Source organism: Microcaecilia unicolor, chromosome 5 (assembly GCF_901765095.1).
Source record: "Microcaecilia unicolor chromosome 5, aMicUni1.1, whole genome shotgun sequence".
In the NCBI taxonomy this organism is placed as follows: Eukaryota; Metazoa; Chordata; class Amphibia; order Gymnophiona; family Siphonopidae; genus Microcaecilia; species Microcaecilia unicolor.
In genome coordinates, this window is record NC_044035.1 from 94,801,838 (window position 1) to 94,829,485 (window position 27,648).

Below are 27,648 nucleotides of genomic sequence, written 5' to 3' on the forward strand. Positions count from 1 at the left end.
GCTTGCCTGAACAGATGGGTTTTTAGTGATTTCCGAAAGGGCAGATGGTCACTGAGTGATTGGATTGGTCTGGGGAGGGCATTCCAGAGTTGGCTGCCTAAGGAGAAGTTGGATCCATAATAGGTTTTGTACTTGAGTCCTTTGCAATTGGGGTAGTGTAGGTTGAGGTAAGTTTGTGGGGTTGTAGACATGTTCCTGGGGATAAGAGTGGATAGGAGCCTCTCTTGCCCACTTAAATCACTTGCCGCCGCCTATTGGGACATAATTAGTAGCACTTAACCAGAGTGCCACTGAATATCCCCACAGACTGCACAAACAAAATGGGCAGGTCAGGGGTGGTGCTGGGGGCGGTACTGGGGAGAAGACCCAGGCTAAGCAGGTGCCGGCAGTATTCAGTGTCGGCACCCGCATATCTAAGCAGCTTAATTTAGGACAGCTCAAAAGCTGTCCTAAATAAGGCCGCTTAGCTATGTATGAATAGAATAGAAACATAGAAACATGATGGCAGATAAAGGCCGAATGGCCCAACCAGTCTGCCCATCTTCCATGACCACTAACTCTTCCTTTCCCTAAGGGATCCCATGTACTTGTCCCACGCTTTCTTAAATTCTGACACAGTCCTCGCCTCCATGACCTCCACCGGGAGGCCATTCCAAGCTTCCACCACCCTTTCCGTGAACGAACACCTTCCTAGATTCCTCTTAAGCATATTTCCTCTTAACTTCATCGTATGCTCCCTCATTCCAGAGTTATCATTCATTTTAAAATGTGGGTGCCAGCTCTGAATATTGGGTCAGCACTCACATAACTTTTTTCCTCGCCCCTCCCCCAGCCATGGTCAACCCCCTCCCTGCCCCCCAGCCATGCAGGTAGGTGTTCATGAAAACCAGTAGCTGAATATCAGGCCAGGCCCACATCTTTATCTTTGGTCAAAAAAAAAGATCCCCCGAGCCTATCTGTATCCCTGGTGGTCCAGTGGTGTCATTCAGGCAGGAGCACAGCTCCCTTGCTTCTGCCCCTTGCGGCGCCTTTCTAAAATGGCTGCAACTGTTGTGAGAGGTTGCAGCAGCAATTTTAGAGAGGTACTGCAAGGGGCAGGAGCAAAGGGACTGTGCTTCTGCTCCAAATGACACCACTGGACCACCAGGGATACAGATAGGACAGGGGGGAGGGCTTAGGCACTCTTTTTTTTTTAACCAAAAACAAAGTTATGTGGGCCAGGCCCGATATTCAGCCAGGGCTCCATAACTCTTATGCAGGCCCTGGCTGAATATTGGCCGAACCTGCATAAGTTCCAGTGCCCAGCCTGCCCAAAATTATCCCCTGATATTCAGTGCTGGTGGCTGGACATGGCCCAACACTGAATATCAGGGGATAATTTAGCTGGTGACAATCAGTGTTTAAAAAAATGTTGACCATCATCGACTGAATATTGGAGGGTAGGTCTTTTATTCCTTTTTAATTAATTAATTAAATGTTTCAGTTGTTGTATTCTCACTATGCTGCTGTGTGTTGGTTTGATTACAGATTTGCAGTGGTTATACCTCTCGGCCACATTTTAAAGGGGCTGCACATTAGTTTGCCTCCTACTCCTGAAGCCCCCCTCCCATATCACTTCCACCCTGAGAGCCCCCCCAAAAGCCGCCCATCATATACCTCCTTTGAAACCCCCTTAGATCATTCCCATCGCTTCCTGATAAATCCCTTGCATCCCCCACCAACAGATCACAAAACCCCTCCAAAGTGCCCCTTCTCTTCCACAGCCCCTCACCCACCATCCCATAGGATCCCTGGGCCTACTTTTACAAATTCCTAGGATCTGGTGGGCTTGGGGCTGGAGCAATCCCCAGTTGATCCTGCCCCTGCCGGTGCCAGGCCCAAATAGCACCGGAAACTCTTAACAGTAGTTTCATGGAACTATCAGAGATCAGACTGTTAAAATAGTACGAGGTGTTTTGTATGCATTTCATGCTTCAAATCTCATTATTAAGTATTCCATGGTTATGGCATGTGTTACGGCCATATAATGTACATTATTGCCATTTAAAGTGCATTAAGTGGCAAATAAAACTGGCTGTGGCTACAACACACCTTAGTAACTAGCCCTCCTTTTCTGTTTACTTATATGCATATGCTGTTTTGCACATAGAAGCCTGCTATTTATATATACAAAAGCCCCCTAATTCTATTTAGAGGGGCATAATCGAACGGGGCCAGCCATCTCTAAGGCCGGCCCCATAAAGCGGCATACCCAATCGTATTATCGAAACAAGATGGCCGGCCATCTTTCGTTTCGATAATACAGTTGGGGCCGGCCAAATCTCAACATTTGGGCCGGCGTTAGAGATCACCGCCATTGGTTTCCCGCCGATAATGGAAACTAATGGCGGCCATCTCAAACACGGCCAAACCTAAGCCATTTAGTCGTGGGAGGAGCCAGCATTTATAGTGCACTGGTCCCCCTCACATGCCAGGACACCAACCGGGCACCCTAGGGGGCACTGCAGTGGACTTCACAAATTGCTCCCAGGTGCATAGCTCCCTTACCTTGTGTGCTGAGCCCCCCCAACCCCCCCAAACCCACTCCCCACAATTGTACAACACTACCATAGTCCTTATGAGTAAAGGGGGCACCTACATGTGGGTACAGTGGGTTTTGGGTGGGTTTTGGAGGGCTCACATTTATCACCACAAGTGTAACAGGTGAGGGGGCCTGGGTCCGCCTGCCTGAAGTCCACTGCAGTACCCACTAAAAACTGCTCCAGGGACCTGTATAGTGCTGTGATGGAGCTGGGTATGATATTTCAGGCTGGCACAAAAATGTTAATAATTTTTTGGGGGGTGGAAGGGGGTTGGTGACCACTGGGAGAGTATGGGGAGGTGATCCTCAATTCCCTACGGTGGTCATCTGCTCAGTTGGGGCAATTTTTTGAGGCTTGGTCCTAAAAATAAATGGACCAAGTAAAGCCGGCCAAGTGCTCGTCAGAGCCGGCCTTCTTTTATCCATTATTGGCCGAAGTCAGCCATCTGGTAACCACGCCCCAGTCCTACCTTCGGTACACTGCTGACATGCCCCCTTGAACTTTCGCAGGCTCCGTGACGGAAAGCAGTTGAAGCCAGCCAAAATCGGCTTTCGATTATACCGATTTGGCCGGGTTTATGAGATGGCCGGCCATCTCCCGATTTGTGTCGGAAGATGGCCGGCCTTCTCATTCGAAAATAAGCAGGATAGTGTGCCACAAGATAGATGCTCAAATGGAAGTTAGGCACCCACACAGGAGTAAATGACAAATGGGCACCTAATGTCACTTACACGCTATTCTACACAGTGTCTGGGAAAAATAGGACCCCTTAAATAGTTTCAAAATACTTTGCAATTGTTTAAACATTTAGTATGACCTTTGAAAATACACTAGTATAATGGGTTGTTTTCTTAGTTAATTCATAACAAGCCTCATTTTTTTTAAAAGCAAAAAAAATGTCCATAAAGTGTCATGAAGCAACATTTGGATGTATTTCTTCTCAAAACATCAAAATCAGTGTTTTTGAAGCCTATTTTGCAGACGTTCATCTATGCAATTCATCTGCAGTGTGTCCAAATCACACAGGGACGTGTTGGGGGAGGGATTAGGGTGGGCTTAGGGCATTTCTAACACTTGAATGTTTTATAGCCATAATGGAACAAAACTAAAATGTCTAGGGCTAAAACTTCAATGTTTTGATCTAGACCTGCTTTTACAACGAATAAGGCACAAAAAGGTGCTGTAAATGACCAGATGACCACTGGAGAGAATCAGGGATGACTCCCAATTACTCCTCCAGTGGTCACTGACCCCCCTCCAACCCCCCAAAGATATGAATAAAAATAGTACTTACCAGTCTCTATGACAACTTCAGATGTTATAGTCAATTCTGTTAGAGCAACAAGCAGGTCCCTGGAATAGTGTAGCTGTCAGTGCAGTATGCTGTAGAGAAGGGGACCCAGCCCATATCTCATTCTCCCTGTCACACTTCTGGTAGAAACTGCAAGTCCTACAAAACTCACCAAAATCCTACTGTACCCAAATATAGGTGACCCCCTTCACCCATAGGGCAAGGAAAATGGGACTTGATATACTGCCTTTCTGAGGTTTTTGCAACTACATTAAGTAGAGGAGTGTGGTAGCCGTGTTAGTCCACTCTTAAAGTTATCAATAGAAATCAAACAAAATAAAACATGGAAAAGAAAATAAGCTGATACCTTTTTTATTGGACCAGTGATTTCACAGTGAGAATACTGAAAGGTAACTTTAAAACCATACAAGAACGTAAGACCTTTGAAGTCAGAATAATTGAATATTTTAACACCCAACAGAAAGGACTTAACAAGGACCTGGGGTTCCTAGCCCATTATAAACCATAAAACTGTATGTCTCTGTTGATCACCCTCCCCTCACCTACCCACACCCATCCTGTTAGAATATCAATGATATGCTTTGATGTCCCCATGCATACCTCCGACCCACCCCCATCCTCCCACCCTGTCAGACTGTCATAGTAATGCTTGAATGTTTTCACTTATATACACTGTCAGCTAGCACATTTGCTTATTTCCAATCTGACGAAGAAGGGCAACCTTCGAAAGCTAATCAAGAAATGTATTAAGTTATGTCCAATAAAAAAGGTATCATCTTATTTTCTTTTCCATGTTTTATTTTGTTTGATTTCTATTGCAACTACATTCAAAGTAGTTTATATATATTGAGGTACTTATTTTGTACCAGGGGCAATGGAGGGTTAAGTGACTTGCCCAGAGTTATAAGGAGCTGCAGTGGGAATTGAACTCAGTTCCCCAGGATCAAAGTCCACTGCACTAACCACTAGGCTACTCCTCCACTAGCAACATTCCATGTAGAAGCCTGCCCTTGCAGATCAGCAATGCAGCCGCGCAGGCTTCTGTTTCTGTGAGTCTGACTCACAGAAACAGAAGCCTGTGCAGCCGCATTGCTGATCTGCAAGGGCAGGCTTCTACATGGAATGTTGCTAGTGGAATAGCAACATTCCATGCAGAATCTCAAATAGTAGCAACATTCCATGTAGAATCTACAAATAGGGAAAGGAAACTGGGACTTGATATACTGCCCTTCTGAGGTTTTTGCAACTACATTCAAAGCAGTTTACATATATTCAGGTACTTATTTTGTATCAGGGGCAATAGAGGGCTAAATGACTTGCCCAGAGTCATAAGGAGCTGCAGTGGGAAATGAACTCAGTTCCCAGGATCAAAGTTCACTGCACTAACCACTAGGCTACTCCTCCACTCCTAAGGTCTATTTTAGCGGTGTACAGTTGGGGGTGTGGTAGGGTTTGGAGGGCTTAGCGGATAAGATGTGTACCTGGGAGCTTTTATATGAAGTCCACAGCAGTGCCACCTAGTGCTCACCTGAGATGTCTGTGTGGCCAGTCTACTAAGAATGCTGGCTCCTCCTACATCCCAATGGCTTGATTTTGTGTGGTTTGCACTTGGGCACTTTTTTTAAAATCGAAAATAGACTAAAAAGATAATTGCACAGAGCACAAAACCATGTAGCATTTGGCCATTAAAAAAAAAAAAGATAAACGTTTTGGTGTTTCAAAAATGGCTACATTTCCTATTTGGAATTGGGGTGTTTAGTACAAAACATTCAACGTCCAACTTAGATGTTATATCGAAAATGCCCCTCAATAAGTGTTCAAAGTGTCTTCCATTAACTTTGATGCATTCACAAAGTCTTCAATGCCACTGAGCTGTTGGCTCATTAAATTATGAGAGTTCATTAAGAGCTCAACTGTTTTGTGACCTTGATGTGCTGGAGCTGCATTCTGTTGAAAAATAAAGTACTTCAGGCACAAGTTTCTGCTGCAGTAGGACATTTTGGGGTTATTTGGAAAAATGTTGGAGGTCCTGTTTTTTTCCGGATACTGTGTATAAGTTATCGCCTAAATGCTTTAGCTTATAACTGCATAGGAGATGTATATGTGGGCCGAGCATGGGCAGGTCACACACTTAGATGCCAAACTTACAGAATACTGTAAGTTGTATATTTAGGTACGAACATTTAAGTATTTACATCAGCCCAAATGCCAACTTAGGCTCCATTCTGTAACAGTATCTGGGTGCCCAGATGCCATGATATAAAACTTCATGTTTTGCACTTTTTTGGGATCTTGCCAGGTATTTGTGACCTGGATTGGCCACTGTTGGAAACAGGATGCTGGGCTTGATGGACCTTCGCATGGGCGTAGCCAGACAACTGAATTTGGGTGGGCCTAGGCAAGAAGTGGGTGGGCACCAAGTGTTCTTCCCCCCCCCCCCCCAACCACCACCCCAAAAATATGTCAGCCGGCGGGAAAACGCTTCTTTCCACCTTGGCAGTCTGCGCTGAAAAATGAGCATGCTCAGGTGCCCGTATCATGGAGAGTAGAGTTTTCATTACCATAAGGGGGAAGTCTTCAGCTGGCCAAGCTTGGGATCCCCACCAGCTACCACTAAACGTGTGCTACTGTTGGGTGGGCCTGAGCCCTAAATGGGTGGGCCCTGGCCCACCCAGGCCCACCTGTGGCTACGCCACTGGACCTTCGGTTTTTCCCAGTATGGCAATACTTATGTACTTATTGCCCATTGAGGCTAGAGTTCTTTTTAAATTAACCTGGGTTTTTTTTTTAAATATATAAGATATTACATGGACTGGTATCAAAGTATTTATACTCCCATTTCCAATTTGCAGTCTCCTTAAGAGATAGAAGGCTAAATCGTCCAAATGTGTTTTCCTTTCCTTCGCCAAGAGGAAGGAAAAAACTAAAAATCTTTGAAATGACACTGGCATTTCAAGCCGCCAGTCACTGGAAAGAGTTTGCAAGGATCTTTCGGTTATCTCACTCTTATCTGTCACTTAGGAAGAATATTAAGACTCTGCTCTTTCAGAAATTTGTACTATAAAAAGGTTTTTAATTATAATTTTAACTTGAATTGTCAATCTTTTACTGTCCTCTGAGAGGATTGTTCTGGCTCTTGATGTTACTGTTACCCGTTTTGAACTGCAAGGTGTAAGCAGGCAGTCAGAACAGATGTTAAGTTATGTTACGCTAACTGTCTTATCACCCTTTTGAGCATCTAACTTTTAGCACCCTTTATAGAATTGTCCCCAAGGTGCTAAAGGGCATAGATATCAATGTAGCCTATTGTTAAGACAGGTTATTTTACCACTGACTCATGCTATTTTAGCACAGGTCCCATTTTATACAGTGAGAATTATTAATATATGGGGTTAACAGTAAAATAGCACTTCATAATGGTAGCCCATGTTGATAACTCCTACCCTTAGGCTTCTAAGGGGCTCTTCTACTAAGCTGCGGGTAAAAGTGGCCTCTGCTAGTGTGGGAGCATTAAATTGGCGCATGCAGGGCCATTTTTACTATGGTGGGTAAAAAAACCCTTTTTAAAATGGGGCAGTAAATGGCCATGTGCTAATATTAAAAGTAGCACATGGCTATTTACTGCCTGAGCCCTTACTGCCACCTATTTACTTGGCAGTAAGGGCTCACACGCTACCCGTGCGGTAATCAGGCTGCCAGATACCGCCGGAAACATCCCCTGTGGTAAACAATGCACACCATCATCGGAATTACTGCCATGTGCCCGCACTACCCCGGAGGTAGTGTCGATTTGGTGCACGCTACCTGCGCATTTGCCCTACCACAGCTTAGTAAAAGGGCCCTTAAATGTGTTCAGAGATTTTTAAATGATACCTGCTCCATTCAATATTTAAATATTTACTCCTGTGCTTTTTGTCACACTGGTATCAAAGTATTTCCGATCTGATGAAGAAGGGCAACCTTCGAAAGCTAATCAAGAAATGTATTACGTTATGTCCAATAAAAAAGGTATCATCTTATTTTCTTTTCCATGTTTTATTTTGTTTGATTTCTATTGATAACCTTAAGAGTGGACTAACACGGCTACCACACTCCTCTACTGTCACACCTTGGAAACAGTTATCAAGCATATTACTGACTTTCAGTCATTTTCACTTGTTATATTACAGCATGGATGAGTAACAGCACAGGAGAGCAAAGCTCAGGTCAGCAACCTCTTGCTGGCAAGATTTGGGCATTCTGTTACAGTTATCTGCTTCAGCTTGTAATGAAGGGCTGAGAACTGTCTGCCAGTCCGGAAAAGCGCTAAAGGAGTCGGCCTTATGTGGGGCTCCTGCTTCGGGCATCTGCTAGCTAGAAATATGGTCTTCCTTGGTAGGAACATTCAGAAGAGGTGGGAGTGAGGGTTTGGAGGAAGAAGCAGCATGAAAGTGGGTGTAAAGTTTATCAAGATATGTAGCAAAAAAGAAATGACAGCTTCTCTTCTGTGTGTTAAATACAGCTATTGCCAATTATCAGTTCTGTATTCTTCTCTTCCTACACAGGTATAAATAAATTCCTATTTCCTTCCCCTGTTTTTCATGTAGTGACAAATGCTGAACTTTTTGCATTTCAGAGAGGCATAGACAACAGGAGGAAATATTTTTTCAGTCAAAGAATAGTTAAGCTCTGGAATTCACTGCCAGAGGATGTGGTAACAGCAGTTAGTGGATCTGGGTTTTAAGAAGGTTTGGACAAGTTCATGGAGGAAAAGTCCATAGTCTGTTATTGAGCTAGACACTGGGGAAGCCACTGCTTGCCCCGGGATTGGTAGCATGGAATGTTGCTACTAATTGGGTTTCTGCCAGGTACTTGTCAAAACGCATGCAGATTGTGAAAAATTGCTGGAAGGCCTTAGGAAACTGGAAGACTGGGCATCAAAATGGCAAATGAAATTTAATGTAAACAAATGCAAAGTGATGCACATTGGGAAGAATAATCCAAATCATTGTTATCTGATGCTAGGATGTACATAATCCTGAGTGGTGTGAAGCGGGTGGAGATGAAAAGATTTTTCACTCATTCAAAAAGTACAAAGATCAGGGGGCACTCAATGAAATTGCATGGAAATACTTTTAAAACAAATAGGAGGAAATCTTTTTTCAGTCAAAGAATAGTTAAGCTCTGGAATTCGCTGCCAGAGGATGTGGTAACAGCGGTTAGCATATCTGGGTTTAAAAAAGGTTTGGTCAAGTTCCTAGAGGAAAAGTTCATAGTCTGTTATTGAGATGGACATGGGAGAAGCCACAGTTTGCCCTGGGATTTGGTAGCTTGGAATGTTGCTACTCACTGGGTTTCTGCCAGGCACTTGTGGCCTGAATTGGCCACTGTTGGAAGCAGGATATGGGCTAGATGGACCATTGGTCTAACCCAGTAGGGATGTTCTTATGGGAATGGGCCGCTGCGGCCATGCCTCTACCAATATTTTGCCCAACGCAACATCTGCAACAGGAGAGCTAGGGGCGGGGCTGAAGATTGGTTTGTTTGGCCCTTCCAAACCACACAGTGTAAACTGTGGGAGAACACAGCTTCCTTGTTTAAATATGTTTTAATCTGCTAATAACCTGCGTAGCTCAGAAATTAAAAACAGCAATTAACTTTACATTCAATGCACCTCCATTTCTAGAATGATGAAAGAAATCACATTAATGAAATTCTGTGACTTTTAATGCTAATTAAGGAATTCTCTGCACAAAGTAAAATTAGTGCAATGAAAACTGGTTATAAATAAGTTTAAACCTGTGAAATTGTTAGTATATCAAAAGAATAAAGGCCAGTGAGAAACCTACAGCTCAAAACCTCTTCCTTGACTACTTGGATCTATTCTAGCAGGAAAAAAGCAGCCAGTTTAGAGAAAAGTTTAAAGCTTTTCAGTTGTGATTATAAGAAGATTCTTTTGAGAAGACTGGACTAGTCTAAAAGGTATTTAGGCCTGCAACCTCTGCCATAATTGGCCTGGTCTGTGATTATCAAACACTTTATAAGTCTCAACCATCTATTTAAAAATACAAGTTCCTCTTAAGTTTGTGACCAAAGAACTTTCATGCCAAATTCAAAATTGTGACCAGTGGACTTTGGTACATGAGCTTTGTAATATTTACCCAGTAAACCAACATACAAAACATTACAATAGTTCAATGAGCTAATTACTAAAGCCTGTACCACTATCTTTAAAGCTTCATCTTCCAAGGAAGGTCTTAGTTTACTCATGTGATGGGCAGCCAATACCTGTAAGTCATACGGTGGGAAAATATATAGAATCAAGGAATATTCTCTCATTAAAAGCAGGCAAGTTTAAAGCATGGGTTTGCTTAAAAGGGTTTACACTACAATTCCCAGAAAGCCATAGAGCCTGAAGGCAGGAGGGCTGTGCTAACAGGAGATAGGTAAAACTGATGAGTCATCAAGCCTCCCACTGCTCAAATTAGCACTGTGGCATCAGAGATAGAAGAGGATTTTAAAAGGAGGTGTTTATCTTTGTGACATGGGAAATACATACAGAGCAAGACCAGTTCCTTTCCTTCCAGTCTCTGAGTTAGGCCTCTCCATTATTACAGAACAAAGGAAGGCTCAACCCTAGTAACCTACATCATGCCTGATTGGGAGAAGAAAGCTCTTCCTAGTAAAGGATAGAGGCCAAGAAATAGGGAAAGCATTCCTCTAACAAAGGGCCCCAGTCTGGAGATAAGTACGTGAGGGGGTGGTGCTCCAGTAAATCACTGAGGGGAATGGTCAGTTCCTGGGACATGGGAGCAGGACTCCCTCAGGTTAGGAACCAGCCTGGTGTTCTAGGGACAGCAGGGATGAGGTGGAGCCCTCAAGAATAGGGATTTGAAAACCCAGAGGAGCTCCAAAATTCGAGGTGAGTTCCTTTAATGTGACTTATGTTTGATCTCCCACATAGGACTAGATTCAGTACATCACACTGAAAAATTGTCTAGGAAAAAATAATGCTTTGAGCGCTATTCAATAAAGGGCAGCCACACTTAATAGAATAGTTCCTAAGCACCTAATCCGCATCTAACTTAAGGCGCCTTGCCTGCATTTAAATGCTAGCCCCTAAATTAGGCACAGATTGGGTGTATTCTATAAGAGTGCACATAATTCATAGAAACAACCCCTAAGCATGCACCCCAAAAACGTGTGTCATAGGATTTACATGTGGATCATTATAGAATACAATCTGTGTGTAAATCCCAATTCATGCCAATTAACATCAATAATTGGCTAGCAACCCAGTGCTGGATCTGATTGGCTCATTAATCAATTAAGGTGCACACGCAAATCTGCATTGCATGCTGATTTGCCCACCCAACTACAGTCACCATTTATAGAATCCAGGAGCTGGTGTGTTAAAAGGGAGAGGGGATCTAATTTGATATTGTAGCTCTATGGGAGCAAGGAAACAGAGAATATGTCAGTTATAAGGTAGCTTAGTGGGGGGAAGGTTGAAAGGAAAAACCCTACAACTCTTATTAAGGCTGAAGGAAAAGAGGGTTTAGTAAAATAGTCTTGTGCACTGGAGTTCTGTTTGCCCTATGAAACCCTGTCTGGAGTTAGGATTGTTGCTGGCCAGGGTGGCAGGATCAAAGTCTGCGTAACAATGGCAAGCTGAGGAATAAACCTCAGGTTGACAATAGTGTTAAGACATTTAGGGCCAGATGCATCAACCAAACGTTAAAAAATAAGAAATGTAAAAGTGCTTAACGATTTTTAAAAAACGAGGAATGCACTACAAAAACACTCCAGAAATGTTCGGAGCAGTATTGCAAAGTAGGATGTATCACAGCATCGTTAAACCCGTCGTTAATCAACGCCTAAAGCATGCGCAGAGCAGCCAAGCGTTATGCTGGCTGCTCTGCGCATGCCACAAAGGCCCAGCTGTCAAAACAAAAAAAAAAACCCACAAACACGTGTGTTTCGGGAGGGGGCAAAGGCGCTCGTCATGAGCATCCTGTAAGGACGCCTTGCCCCCCCCCACCCCCCGCTGCTCCCCCTTCCCCCCCCCCCCCCCCCACGAAAAAAACTCCAATTTTAGCAGCCCCAGCCCCGGGCCGGCCCTAGTTTACCTACGTCAGAGGAGGGCGGGCCCAGGAAGAAAGAAGGGACGTCTGAGGAGGCCTTCTGAATCGCCGATCAGCTGTTCTTGCCCGTGCAGCAGAGGTAACAGGCGCTGCACGGGCCGGTAAGGCAAAGGGGTGGGGTCGTTGGAGGGGGGAGCGGCAGCCACGACCAAAGGGGGGGCGGCGGGGGCGGGGCACGGGACCGGAGCATGGCAGGAGGCGGAGCTAGTGTGGGAGAATACACAGGAAGGGAGGAGGGCCGGCCCGGGGCTGCTAAAATTGGAGATTTTTCGTGATGGGGGGGGGCAAGGCGTCCATACAGGACGCTCATGACGAGTGCCCTTGCCCCCTCCCGATCCTTTTTTTTTTTTTTTTCTTTTTTTGGTGCTGAAGGAGAGGGGAGCAGCAGCGACCTGGGGCTTCAATAAAGGACGCCCCTGACGCGTTTTCGCCCCCCCCCCCCCCCAGTTATTTTTTTTAATGGATTTTGTAAACTTCTAGCAGACAGACAGCCCTAACGAGAGGTACAGACTCCTGTTAGATTTCACGGTGTTTTCCTGCGTTAAACGAATCGGAAAAGGTTAGTGCATGTCATTTCAATGGGATTTGTAGAAGAATTGCTCATCTGCATTCAGTTTTCGTTAGCTGCTACTGTCGTCGGAAAATAGGCTTTAGTGCATGGAAAGGATAGGAAATTCTTCCTTAAGGGCTCATTTAACGATGAAAAACGTTTAGTGCATCTGGGCCTTAGTTAGAGGATTAGCGGAGGAAGCTCTTAGAGGCTATTCAAATGTAACCCAAGGAAGAAGGATCTTTTGTTTAAGGTTTTATTTGTAAGAGAGTGGCGATTAGTAATGTAATCTTGTGTAAATGATCTGTGTAGAAAACCTGGCCTGGAGTGGGGTCTTTTTGCAGGCTTGGATTGCAATAATTCTAAGTTTGTAGGAAGCATTCCCAAGCTGATTAAGTGTAACAGTATGAAGAATATTTTTGTTTGATTTATTTTGGATTCATTAAAGAACAGACCTCAGTGTTTGGCTCATAAGGATGGGCCCAAAAGGTGTTGGACTCTCCACAGGGTTTGTCAATCCAGTCTCTTGGGAACCCCAAGCCAGTCTGGTTTTCAAGATATCCACAATGAATATGCATGAGATATATTTTCATACGATGGAGGCAGTTCATGTAAATATATCTCATGCCTATTCACTGTGGATATCTTGAAAATCAGATTGGCTTGGGGTTCCCTGAGGACTGGGTTGAGAAACCTTATGTTGGAGGCTACCCAGACCAAAAGCAGAGGTCCTGCCCCTATGGCCAGAGGGGGTGCCCTAATGGTAGTGGTGACACTAGCTATATTTAACTTTCACTAAAGTCTGTCCCAGAACCCAGGTCACTTTTTTTTTAATTCCCTGCACCCTCATCCTCCAATATTACTCTATGGATGTAACAGAGTCTGCAAGGGATTATCCATCCCATCTACATTTACTTGCAGAGCAATATCTGCTCAAACTAACATGGGCAAAGCATAGAACCAGTTTTTTCACATTCTGCTTTAAACCACTCTCCAGTAACCAAGATTTTTCACTATTCTTGCAAGCTGTCACTGCCTGTTCTACTGTATTTATTCCATTGTGAGGCTAGGTGCAGTAGAGCTGAATATTAATACAAAACAATTCATCACATGCAACTAGCACAGTGCATAGGAGACAATGCTTTCAGAATGCCAAAATGTGGAAATAATGGTCCATGAATACCAGTGGACTAACATGGAGGCCACATACTGAATCGCAGTCCCGTCTATATGGCCTGCAGCTGTACAGTGAGAGCATTTATGGATAGCCTGCATCATAAAGTAATCTAGTCAACGTCAAACAAGATTCATTTTCTCTTAGCAAACAGATTAAAAAGGTCTTTCACTTTTTATTTGACATGTCAAACTCGGTCCTCAGGACACACCCAGCCAGTCAGGTTTTCAGGATATCCATAACGAGTAATCATGAGAGAGAGATTTGTATACACTGCCTCTGTGGTATGCAAATCTCTCACATACACATTTATTGTGGAATTCCTGAAAACCTGACTGGCTGAGTGTGCCCTGAGCACTGGGTTGAGAAGTAATGGACTAATGTGTAGTATTGTGCATTGACTTGCTGTTTCCCTGCTAAAGGAGCTTAAGAAAATATTAATAATAAATATTTTACATTGCCAAGCAAACCTATAAACCAAGAAGGTAGCTGTATATAATATAGCATGATGCATAACCACCAACTTATCCAGTTCCAGCAGACACCTTTTAGGCCAGACCGGGTTTTACATCCTAATCTGATATTTGTTCTCCCTGATTCTACTCATTGAAATCAGTGCCTGCCTTTCCAATAAAACATAAAGATAGAGTTGTCAGAAATCCAGGACTGGACTAAAATCTCTCTATTGCAACTGGGCAAGTTGACAGCTTTGCAAGACGGTTGTCATTTCAAAATCAATTGACCATAACCAAGTACAACAAGGACAGGTTTCTCATAACATAAGCTTGTGCCAAGTTTGATACTGAATACCAGCAGTACATTCAACTGTTAGTGGCAATATATTACTTGTATTAATAATGAACATAGCTATTCAGTGCTAAATCATATTGTTTCCTTTTAATAAGACCATATGTAGAATTGAATTTTTTTTATTCATGAAGGCACCAAAATTTGTCACAGTGTTGCCAATAATATTGACATTTATCATATGTCCAGTTACTCCCAATCTGTCAGTATCCCACATAGGTACTGTCACACTAAGAGACCCTTTTACAACGCAGTAGAGCTACTGTGGGGTTGTCACATGCCAATCTGGCACTACCATCGGACTTCTGCAGGAGCCAACGGTAGTTCATTCCCCAGCATGCACCATTTCTAGCATGACAAGAATTTGGGGAATTTTTTTAACCGCTGGATTAGTTCACAGAATAAATCCCTCCTCTCAGTACCCTTCTCCACCACCGCCAACTCCAGGCTTCGCTCATTCTGCCTCGCCTCACCCTATGCTTGGAACAACCTTCCTGAGCCCTTACGCCAAGCCCCCTCCCTGCCCGTCTTCAAGTCTTTGTTTAAAGCCCACCTCTTCAATGCTGCGTTCGGCACCTAACCCTTACCGTTCAGTGAATCCAGACTGCCCCAATTTGACTGCCCCTATCGGACCGACCGTTCACTTGTCTATTAGATTGTAAGCTCTTTGAGCAGGGACTGTCTCTCTTTGTTAAATTGTACAGCGCTGCGTAACCCTAGTAGCGCTCTAGAAATGTTAAGTAGTAGTAGTAGTAGTGCAGGAGCCCTTACTGTCTCCCCCTGGAAATGGCTGCATAGCCATTTCCTTTTTTTTTTTTTTTTTTAACCTTTTACCCACTGTGGTAAAAGGGGGCCTCAGCGCATGGCAAATCCATGCACCAATGCTACCGCAGGGCCCCTTTTACCACAGCTTGGTAAAAGGGGTATGCTTCCCCCCCCCCCCATTGGAACAAAATGGGAACAACCCATTAGTACATTTGACCCATAGCCTGCTTCTTCTCAAATAAAATTCAAAGCCGTATCTCTCTGAGAATATCTCCTCCCTCTGACCTACTCCCATCTCCCAAACGTCCATGTATGAAAAAGTTTATGTGGATAACCCTCTTGTAAGGCACCGCATGAATACTTGCTACTGCATGATCATTAAGAGAATAAACAGAGTCACATTTCTAAGCTACCTGGACTTCTGCTGTATTGAGCATCTATTTTTAGTACAGAAAATACATGCAGGCAACCGTGTAGTGAAATGGCCTTGCTGATCCCCCTAAAACATATTTTCCTTTCATTATCTATCTGTGCTATTCTTTTTTTCAATAAGACTTTTCCTTCATACTGCTAATAATGGAATAACTCCTGGAAACTGAAAATGCATTCACTAGAAGATATAAAACTTGTAAGCCACACTGCCTGATAGGATTTTACACAGCACCCTGGACGTTAAAAACACTCTTTAAATATGTATCTATATCTAAATATTATCTGTTGCTATGTTAATATACACAGTCCTCATTCAATGATCATACAAAGTATCACTTACTCTGCCGCAGCTGTGCTGTTGAAGGAATTATCCTGAAGCCTGAAACAGAAACAAGAAAACATCAGCTAATTCAGCAAGGCAAGCAGTCTGGCTGAATCCTTTTTCCGTAGTAGGAACACATACACAAACATGGCATTGAAAAGCCAAGCCTCTGTGCCAGCTCCCTACAATGCACATACCTTGGGCTGCTCTGCACATGCTCACAGCAAGTGAATGGCTACGATTAGTCCTGCTGCAACACTCAGAAACCACAAAGCCCATGAGGCAGCACAATGCTAGGAGCATTCGCAGCCTTCCTGCAGGTATACCCTGTGAAATGGTGCAAGAGGATGCATGCCTTCAAAATAAACTTAGGGAGTACTGTTATTCAAAGCAGAAATGTTTTCTTTAGATACACTATAGTGTAATCAAAATCTGTCTTTTGCAATCTGAGAACAGAATTCCCTATTAAATATTGCTTGACACATTGCACATCATATATCCTCCTCCTAGAAACACCTCCTCCCCCTGGGACACTGGTGACAATAATTCTGTAGGCAGGGCCACCGTGGGGGGGGGGGGGGGGGGGGGGGGGGAGATTCCTTGGGCCCGTTGCCAGCCATAGAAAAGCTGTATTTTTTCAGTGATGCTGAAGTCAGCCTGACAGGCTCGCTCAGTCAGTCATATCCAGCATCTTTCTGTCCCTTCCAACCCCCCCACCACCACCAAGTCCTTGGAGTCATTGGCTGGCAGGCAGCAGCAATTGAGAGAGACTGCTCTGCCGGCCATGGGTCCTTTTTCCTGCTGCATCCCGCCTATGCGGAAACAGGAAGTTCTTCAAAGGAGGGAGGCAGGACACAGCAGGAAGAAGGACCCATGGCCAGCAGAGCAGTCTGTGTCAATCGCTGCTGCTGCCTGCCAGCCAGTGATTTTAGGTATGAATGATGGTGCAGTGGGGGGACCTTAGGATTGTTTGCTCCCGGCCCGGCTTTGTCTCTCTGCGGCCCTGTCTGTGGGTGACAGATGCTGAAGAGAGACTGCTTTTATTGTTTTAAAATGAACATGCAGCAGGAGGAAGATGACCATATAGGGAAAAATGCAAACAAAGAGCAATCCCAGGTTTACAGGCGTAAGCAATATAATGAGATAAAAGCTCTTTATGAAGGGGCAAAGCAGGAGACAATTTACTACGCTAAATTTCTGATTAGACCTAAAAAAAAACTCTATAATAAGACAGGGATTAACACATAATCCAAGTACTCTAGGAAGTTTGAAAATATTAGTTTGTATATGTCTCCCCTTTGTACTGGAAAGATTTCAAAAAAGAAATCTAAAATATAGAATTACAACCAGGAACCTCAAAGCTCCAGATAGGGAAAATGCATACAGTATTGCAAAACCACTATCAAATTTGGAGTAGGTTATTATCATTGGTCCCAAAAAGGAAAAAAAGAGAAAAAAGAATCACCCGCAAAAACGCTTACTTACACGAGAAAATCAGATGATTTAAAAAACTCTTTTTCTCCTGAAACCCAATCAAGTGAGAGACACATTAACCCAAACTAACTATCACAAGGGAAACCCAATCAAAAATATACACGTTGGATTTCAAAAGGCAGGAGCACTCCCCCAGGGAATACGCCACATATACACACAAGCCTAATAAGTACAAAAGAAACCCGGGAATAAGCCACCCTCAAGCAACCAATCAAAACAAATTGTCTTGAGGTTAACATTGTAAATGTTCAATTACTAAACCTGTACATCCAGATATCCCAATCGAGAAATATTTCCCATGGAGCTTGAGTGGAACCCGGAAATTTCACTGTCCACGGCTTGAAAAAGAAGGACGTGTTCCAGCAATCCTGTTTGCTTTTTTGGCTGAACACTGGGCAAAAGATTTCAGCCTATTGCCTACGATGACACCTAGATCTTTTTCTTGGGTGTTGATTCCCAAAGTGGACCTGAGCATCAGGTAACTATTATTCTTCCCAATGTGCATCACTTTGCATTTGCCACATTAAGGGGCCCTTTTATAGAGCAGCAGTAAGCCCAACGCAAGCTTACTGCTCTTCTGAGACTATCGCTGGCCCAACTCAGCTGCTGGCAGTAGTCCCGCTCCAAGTACGCACCATTTCCAGGGGAAAAAGAAAACCCCAGAAACGGCTTGCACGGCGATAACCCAGCGGTAATTGGGCCTGGTTACTGCCAGGTTAGCACGGGAGCCCTTATTGCCACCTCAGCCACCTCAGTGGGTGGCAGTAAGGGTCCCCACTGCATGGCTATTCAGTAAGAGTTATCTCAGCGCATGGCCTTTTTCGGGGGGAGGGGGTGCTTTTATCAACTGCGGAAAAAACAGTCCTGGTGCACAGGAAAAACAGTCCCTGCCACTAGTGCAGGGTTCTTTTTCCCGCAGCTTGGTAAAAGGATCCCTAAATTTTATCTGCCACTTAGATGCCTAGTCTTCCAGCTTCCTAAGGTCTTCCTGAAACTTTTCACAGCCCACATGTGTTTTAAGGTCTTTGAATAGTTTTGTGTCATCTGCAAATGTAATCACCTCACTTGTCATTCCGATTTCCAGATCATTTATAAATACCTTAAATAGCACCGGTCCCAGTACAGATCCCTATGACACTGTACTATTCACCCTCCTTCACTGAGAAAAATGGTCATTTAACCCTATCCTTTGTTTTTTATCCAATAACCAATTCCTAATTCACAAAGGAACATTGCCTCCTATCCCATGACTCTAATTTTCTCAGGAGTCTCTCATGAGGAACTCTGTCAAAAAGTTTCTGAACATCTAGAATCACCTTTATCAACATGTTTATTCATGCCTTCAAAGAAATAAAGCAAATTAGTGAGGCAAGACTTCCCTTGGCTAAGTCCATGCTGACTCTGTTCCATCAAATCATGTTTGTCTATATGTTCCGTAATTTTGTTCTTTATAATAATTTCCACTATTTTGCCCACCACTGAAGTCAGGCTTACCTTTCTGTAATTTCCCCGATCACCCCAGAACCATTTTTTAAAAAAGAATTGGCATTACGTTGGCCACACTCCAATCGTCAGGTACTATGGACAATTTTAATGACAGGTTACAGATTACTAACAGCAGATCAGCAGTTTTATGTTTTAAGTTCTTTCAGTATCCTAGGATGCATACCATCCAGTCCAGGTGATTTACTACTCTTTATATTTGTCAATTTGGCTCAGTACATCTTCCAGGTTCACCAAGATTTCTTTCAGTTTCTCCACATCACCCCTGAAAACTATTTCTGATGCAGGTAGATCTCTTACATCGTCTTCTTCAGTAAAACCTAAAGCTAAAAATTCAGTCAGTCTCTCTGCTATGGTCTTGTTTTCCCTGAATGCCCCTTTTCCTCCTTCATGACCTAATGGTTCCACAGATTCCCTCACAGGCTTTCTGCTTTGGATATACCTGATAAGGTTGTTACTTTGAGTTTTTGCCTCTGCGGCAAATTTCTCTTCATATTCTCTTAGCTTTTTTTTTTTTTTTTTTTAAATCAATGTTTTGCATCTAACTTACCAGTGCTTATGTTGCTTCTTATTTTCTTCATCTGGGTCATTTTCCATCCTTTGAAGGATGTTCTTTTGGCTCTAATAGCCTCTTTCACTCCACCTTTTAACCATGCTGGCTGTCATTCGCTCTTCTTTCCACCTTTGTAAATATGGGGAATACATCTGGTCTAAGCTTCCAAGATGGTATTTTTAAACAACATCCTTGCCTGATTTAAAGTCCTAAACTTTGCAGCCGATCCTTCTAGCTTCTTTTTAACCCTTTTCCTCATTTTCTCATAGTCGCCCTTTTGAAAATTAAATGCTGCTACAGGTATAGTAAATGTATCTTCAACTGAATTATTCAGTTCTGATGTAGAAAATACTTTTAATTGAAGGACTTTGTCAGAAGATAAAAATATATGGGAATAAGTAGCATCTAATCATTTTTTTATTTAGACTAATATTATTGAAGCATTTTGAAGTCTGTTATGCTTCTGGTAAGATGGTCTTGTAGGCCTCAGAGGATCACTATGGTAATGGTCTTGTAGCCTCTGAGGATCACTATGGTAATGGGAGCTAGCAGAGCTGCCTAAGGTGGGTGGAGATGGAGAAAGCCTAGTCCAAGGGGGACAGAGTGAAATGGGAAATAAAATCACTGAGCACTGTTAGAACAGGGTCTTTGGTTGCCCAATCCCCGCCAAGACCATGAGCACCAAGGGGAGAGGGACTCCTAGATGTGAGGAAGTGGAACTAGGTCACTGCTGGCTAAGTGTAGCCTCTGCTGAAGAATCCAGGAATCTAGGCCAAAGTATTAGCCTGCCTGTCTGACATTGCTGCCTAGATGTCTCACTGCCATCTGAAACTAAACATGACCAAGACTGAGCTTCTTTTCTTTCCCCCTAAACCAACCTCTCCTCTTCCCCCATCCTCTATTTCTGTGGATAACACTCTCATCCTCCCTGTCTCATCAGCTCGTAACCTTGGGGTCATCTTTGACTTCTCTCCTCCCTTCTCTCCACATATTCAGCAGACTTCTAAAACTTGTCGCTTCTTTCTCTATAATATCACCAAAATTCGCCCTTTCCTTTCTGTACACACTACCAGAACCCTTATCCACACTCTTACCACCTCTCGCTTAGACTATTGCAACTTGCTTCTCACAGGTCTCCCACTTAGTCATCTCTCTCCTCTTCAATCGGTTAAAACTTCTGCTGCACAACTAATATTCTGCCAGTGTCGCTATGCTCATATTAGCCCTCTCCTCAAGTCACTTCACTGGCTCTCTATCCATTTCCGCATACAGTTCAAACTTCTCATTGACTTATTTAAGTGCATTCACTCTGCAGCTCCTCAGTACCTCTCCACTCTCATCTCTCCCTGCACTCCTCCCCGGGAACTCCGTTCACTGGGTAAATCTCTCTTATCTGCACTCTTCTCCTCCACCGCTAACTTCAGACTCCGTTCCTTTTATCTTGCTGAACCATATGCCTGGAATAGAATTCCTGAGTCAGTACGTCAAGCTCCATCTCTGGCTGTCTTCAAATCTAGGCTTAAAGCCCACCTTTTTGATGCTGCTTTTAACTCCTAACCCTTACTCACTTGTTCAGTACCGTTATTTTATCATCCCCATCTTAGTAATTCCCTTATCTCTTATTTGTCCTGTTTGTCCTAATTAGACTGTAAGCTCTGTCGAGCAGGGACTGTACAGCACTGTGTATGTCTAGTAGCACTATAGAAATGATAAGTAGCAGTAGTATCTGTTTCACAGAACAGGGAACTGTGAAAGGTAGAAGGAGTGCCTGGCTGGAAAAGACACCCCAGGTGGGAGGGTAGTGTGCATGGGGAAGTTCAATCCCTGCCAGATTTTGCTCAGCAGCAGTACACAGGACTACTGGTCTGGGACAGGGTGAACTGATGAAGAAGCCTAACCAGATGTGACTTCCCCTATCTATGAACAGTTCCTTTGGACTATTTCATAAACTATCTTTTCCTTTTTCATGTTGAATCAGTAAAGAGTTTTGAAGGTCATCTGCCATGACTGCTTGGGTTCCTGACAGACCAGGGTGGGATACCCGCCAGCCTACTGGAGATTTTTCTGGCCACAGCCTCAGCCCAGATTGTCAGACCTAAGTATTTTTTGTAGATCCTTCTCCAGGTACCTAATGCTGGCATCCTGAACTGTTTTGAGTGGGACCAGGGTTACAGTCTAAGAATCTACTGGAGAAATAATGATTTGATGCCATGAGGTTTTAATTGCTTAGGCAGGAGCATAGCAAGCTGGCAAATTTAGGGTGGGCCTGAGCCCAAAGAAGGTGGACCCGAGAACTCATCCCTGCCCTCCTCAGCCCCTCTCCAGTGCTCTCCCTGCCCTCCTTCTCCCCCTCTGGTGCTCTCCTGCTCTCATCAGCCTCCCTCTGTTTCTCTCCTCCCCCAATAAAACCAAAGAATGCCTGAGCTGGCAGGGGATCCACAAGCCCCGTCAGCAGAAGATCTCCTCCTAGCAGAAAGAACACTTACACCGGGGCCAGCCTCTGGTTTAAATCTTTTTTTACCTCCGTCGAAGCAGCTGCATCATTGAAAGCCCTGCCCATCAAACCTTCCCTTCGTGAGTTCGTTCCCTCAGAGTCCCGCCCTTGCGGAAAGAGGAAATGACGTCCGAGGGCGGGACTCTGAGGGAACGAACTCACAAAGGGAAGGCTTGATGGGCAGGGCTTTCAATGACGCGGCCGCTTCAACGGAGGTAAAAAAAAGATTTAAACCCCGGGTGAGGGGATGTTGGGTGGGCGGGCACCCCTGTGCTTAGGTATAATATTCAGCAGCACATAATATGTTTCATTTTTGTGATGTTTTAATTGCTGGAAAATCTCTGGTCCAGTAGTTCATTCCTCACTAACGGTTATTCTGTCTAATCCTTTCATATAAAAATGTGGTTTCTATAGCTGCCATAATGTTATTAGTGCTGTAATGTGCACATACAGTGTAAATACATGTGGTGCGAAAATGATGAGGCTATTATGAAGATGAAGCTCCCACCTCAGGATCCCAGGTCCCTCTTTCACTCAGGGAGAGCTGGTTCTCCGTATGCAGATTTTATGCAAATTAGTCTACTACCCCTTTCTACTCGGGGTGACCTGGTTCTCAACAAAGCAAACATAGTCAGGTCTCATTAACAGGATTTTTCTCATACAAATCTTTATTCCAGCCTCTGGGGCACACTTCTTTTAGCTTAAAACACTTTCATAAGCTTAAACAGTTCTTCCAGCATAACCAGTTCTTCCTACTCAGTGCAATCTTCCAGCTTAAACATTTCTTCTTGCACAGCTCAATAACCAACAGATTTCTTCCCCCTGAGCCCTCTCACATCGGCATTTGGGCTCAGTACTAACTCAGTCCTGGACACACAGTCCCTCCTTGTAGCACACAGCTCTAGACACACAGTCTTTTCATCTTGGACACACAGTCCCTCTTTGAACACACAGTTCTTATACTTGGTACTCTAGGGCCTTCTTACCCCAGCCAGCTTCCTTCTTGGGAACACACAGTTCTAGACACCCAGTCTCTTCATCTGACACACAGTCTTTTCACCACCAGGCCAAAGGGCTCAGCCAGTACTTCTCATGGGGATCCTCCTGCTTCAGCTACCAGCCCTCTTCTGCAGCTGCTAGCTCTCCTCCCCCCTCACAACTCAGGTGGGGTATTAAGTGGTTAATGGCCAAACAGGACCCAGCCCATAATCTGCTGCACCTGTTTCTATCCCCAGGATTCTCCTCGGTCCTAGCGACCTCCTGCTATACACCCCTTACTGGCTCCCTTTAGTGACTCACCCAGCCCTTCTCCCTGGACATTTTAGGGGAACAGCGCCCTCTAGGGGCCTAACCAGGGTAGGATAGCCTCTTCCTTATCACAGTGGACAGTAGGTGAAACTGTCCCCCAAAGCTTGAAACTAAGTACATAAGCATCGCCATGCCAGGATAGACCAAGGGTCCATCGAGCCCAGCACCCTGTCTCAGACAGCGGTCAAAAGAACAAACAATTTGTCCTGCCCATCCCAGAAATAGTGGATTATTCCCACGTCCATTCAATAAAATTCTATGGCCTTTTCCTCCAGGAAGCCGTCCAACCCTTTTTTAAAGTCCGCTAAGTGAACCGCCTTAACCACTTTTTCCGGCAACGAATTCCAGAGTCTAACTACATGTTGAGTGAAGAAACATTTCCTCCAACTCGTTTTAAATTCACTACACTGCAGCTTCATCGCATGCCTCCTTGTCCTAGTATTTTTGAAAAGCGTAAACAGACGCTCCACATCGACCCTTTCCATTCCACTCATTATCTTATAGATCTCTATCATATCTCCCCTCAGCTGCCTTTTCTCCCAGCTGAAGAGCCCCAGCCTTTCCTCATAGGGAAGTCGTCCCATCCCCTGTATCATCTTTGTTGCCCTTCTCTGCACCTTTTCTAATTCCACTATATCTTTTTTGAGGTGCGGCGACCCAGAATTGAACACAATACTCGAGGTGCGGTTGCACTATGGAGCGATACAACAGCAGAATAATTCCTCATTTTTGTTTTCCATCCCTTTCCTAATAATACCCAACATTCTATTTGCTTTCCTAGCCACAGCAGCACATTGAGCAGAAGGTTTCAACGTATCATCAACGATGACACCTAGATCCCTTTCTTGGTCCATGACTCCTAACGCTGAACCCTGCATGACGTAGCAATATTGCTCCTAATTTCTACCGGTGCAAGGACAGAAAAGACAGCTTTTCCAAAGTACAGCAGATACTCAGGGATGTGACTCCATTGCTGTCACTGTACATCTGCTAATGCCTTTGCACAAATCACTGCACTATATATTCTGTGTATTGTTTTAAAAACAAAGGAAATCATTTAGGGGTCCTTTTACTAAGCCGCGGTAAAAGGTGGCCTGCGGTAGTGTTGGAGAATGTTTTGGGCACACACGGGGATATTTTTTTTACTGCAGCTGGGAAAAAGGGCTTTTTTAATGGGCTGGGGAAATGGGCGTGCGCTGAAATTAAAACCTATTTATGGCCTGAGCCCTTACCGCCATCCATTGACCTAACTGTAAGGGCTCACACGCTACCCATGCGGTAACCATGCAGTGCAGGCCAACTGCTGATTACCGCCAGGAATGCCCCCACAGTAGAAAATAGAAAATTATTTTCTAGCACAGGATTTGGCGCGTGCCAAACTCAGAATTACTGCTGGGCGCACGTGCTTGCCCAGCAGTAGTGCCAATTTGGTGCATGCTACCTGTGCCTTAGTCCTCCTGCACCTTAGTAAAAAGGTCCCTTACTAATTATCAACATGCAAGTGAAGGGCAGTTCTATGATGGCGCTCACATTAATGCACAGAATACCAGCACTTTTATGGATAAGTTGTACACTTAAGTGCATAAGTGGCAGTGAAGCCATTAAGTGCTATTCTGTGACAGCACGTGCAAGTGGCATTTCCCAGGATTCTATATATGGCACCTGAAAATCCGCATGGAAACCGAAGCGCATTCTATAACAATACATATAACATAATTGGTCAACTAGCTAATCAGCACTGTTAATTGGATGTTAACAAGCAATTTACAGCACTAATTGGCATTGAGATTTATGTGCACATCTCATTAAGTATATTCTATAATGTGGTGAGCCTAAATTCTAAGTCGCATAGTTGAAAAGGGGGCATGGACATGGGTGTTTCTAAAATCTGTACACATTATTATAGAATACACCCGATCTGAGCCTAATTTAGGCTCTGGGATTTACACCAAGTAAAATGTGGCCTAAATGGATGCAACCAAAGCTGCTCAGCGTAGTCTATATACCATGAGGAAATTGAAGCCGATTCTATAAAATTTAGGTGTACTTTAGATACGCCTAGGCTTACTTTTTTACCACGCATTTTTTTCAGGCGCTATATATAGAATCTAGATCATAGCACATAAATGCAAGGGGAATTCAAATGAGTAGAGCACAACAGGGGCATTGCGATGCTGCCACTTACACGTGTAACCTATAGAATACTGGTTTTGACAGGTGGTACCTATGACTGGTATAACTGTGGGTGTGTACCTAATGGATTATCCTAGTATTCTATTACAGAATCTGTGCACCCAGATGCCATTACTGAATAGGTTGTCATCCCATGGCATCAGGGTGCTTAAAAGGAAGCACCTCCCTCAGAATTACCCCCTTTTATTTCTCTGAGCCCTGTGGCACATAGTATGTGCTAGTGCCAATAATAATTGACCCCCAAAGTGTGCAATCTAGTGTCTTAGGCCAGATGGGGAAGAAACGTATAGGAGAGTCATTCTTTAAAAAGTAGCCCATATTCTTGGCTGTTGCCCTTTCCTTTCCTCCTCCTTCTCACTGTTTCTTTCGTGCCGTCTCCAAGTAACAATGTCACAATATTATGACTCAGTTCACAGTTATCTCCTTGATTACCTGCCTTTATCAATCTCAGCTTTGCCGCTACAGTTTCTCATTAAACTGTGTCGAGCCAAGGATGTGAAAAGATTTAGGTGGGATTGTAACATTTTTCTAGAAGGTACAAATGCATATTTTAAGTATCACTTTTTATTGCATACATACTGAATTATCTTTTAAACAGAGTACTTTCTTTTTTAGCCTGTATGTTATGCATCTATGTAATTTATTTTTAATGCTTTATTTAATAGTGTACAGATTCCTGTAACAATAAAATAGTAACTCAATCTCTTTCTCTGCTCCATCTAGCATCAGAATGGGGGATGAACAAATTAACAACATCCAGGTTTACCACCTATGTGAAAGGGGTTCCTTGTCTATACCCCAAAGAGACTTCTTTTCTGAGCTATTATTAAACTGTAAAATATCTTTCTATATATTTCTCCAACTTACTTAGAAAAATATCTGTAGTTTCTGATGTTTGTTGCTACTGGATTTAAAAATAGATGACAGAACCTAAAGAAAGAAAACCCTGCACAAATCTTTTCATTGGATTTTTCACTAGATAAAATTGTGCATTGCAATATTCATCAAATGTATGTCAGTTCTTTGTGCTTGAAGACCCAGATGAATTAGTGCATACTTAAAACTGTGTATATACAGTAGTCTTTCAATTAGGTGGATAACTGAAAATATACCCATCAACATATAAAATATTCAAGAATTCCATATTCCATTTATGAAATGCTCCAGAATATATGCTTCGCCTTATCGACCTGCCTCCCAGAAATGCAGTTGCCACCTCGAGGTCATATCTCAACCTGCACTTTCCAAATTGCAGAGGCGTTAGATACAAGAAGATCTTCACTTCGTCCTTCCAATACTCCTGTGCCAAGAATTGGAATGGTTTGCCGAAATGCTTAAAGCTGCAAAGTGATCACCAGCTGTTCAAGAGGCTGCTGAAAACCCACCTATTTGGACTGGTCTACTCCCCCCACTCTCTTACCGATCATTAGTCCCACTTACTTACCCCTGCATCTGTTATGCCCCCTTCCCCTTCCTTGCCTATTCTTGTCTCTCACCATTTTCTCTTATTGTATTGTCATTTTTAATTCTCCTATGTAAGCCACATTGTGCCTGTGTGTGTGGGAAAATGTGGGGTAGAAATGTACTATAAATAAATAAATTGGACATGTTTCCCACCTGTATTATGGAGGGCTTTTTCCCACCTCTGTTTTCATCTTATTTCTCCTCTTTTGCATCTCCTTCTTTGCTCTTCTTTCTCCACCTCTGATGTATTCATCTTACTTCCTTCCAAGTCCCTTTTCCTCTTCCCCTTTATTTTGTAAATAAATAAAATAATAATAAACAGTAATCAATATTTATACTGTGTACTGTGGCACTTCAGTACAGTGCATCAGATGAAAACCCAACACCAAACTTCTTCAAATATCAATCTACTGTACTCTCCCAACCCATCCCTCCCTCCTTTCTCTCCCCTCCCTTCTTGAACCTGAATGAGTGAATGACAATATTGCAGGTCGGTACTGGTCATGTCTCTCTCTTCTATTTGGTCAAATATTCTAGTGCAACTTTAATATCTCTTCATTTCTCATAGGGTT

The 27,648-nt window shown here is 43.6% G+C and overlaps 1 protein-coding gene across 1 annotated transcript in view; it reads right to left on the reverse strand.

Annotated features, from left to right (window-relative positions):
• Positions 1-16,160, reverse strand: part of FAM13C (family with sequence similarity 13 member C) — a 342,788-nt gene extending 326,628 nt beyond the window's left edge. The window contains exon 1 of the mRNA XM_030204830.1: positions 16,086-16,160. Within this exon, the coding sequence (XP_030060690.1) occupies positions 16,086-16,147 (62 nt within the window). The 5' untranslated portion in view covers positions 16,148-16,160. The remainder of the gene's footprint in view (positions 1-16,085) is intronic.
• Between the last annotated feature and the right edge of the window lie 11,488 nt (positions 16,161-27,648).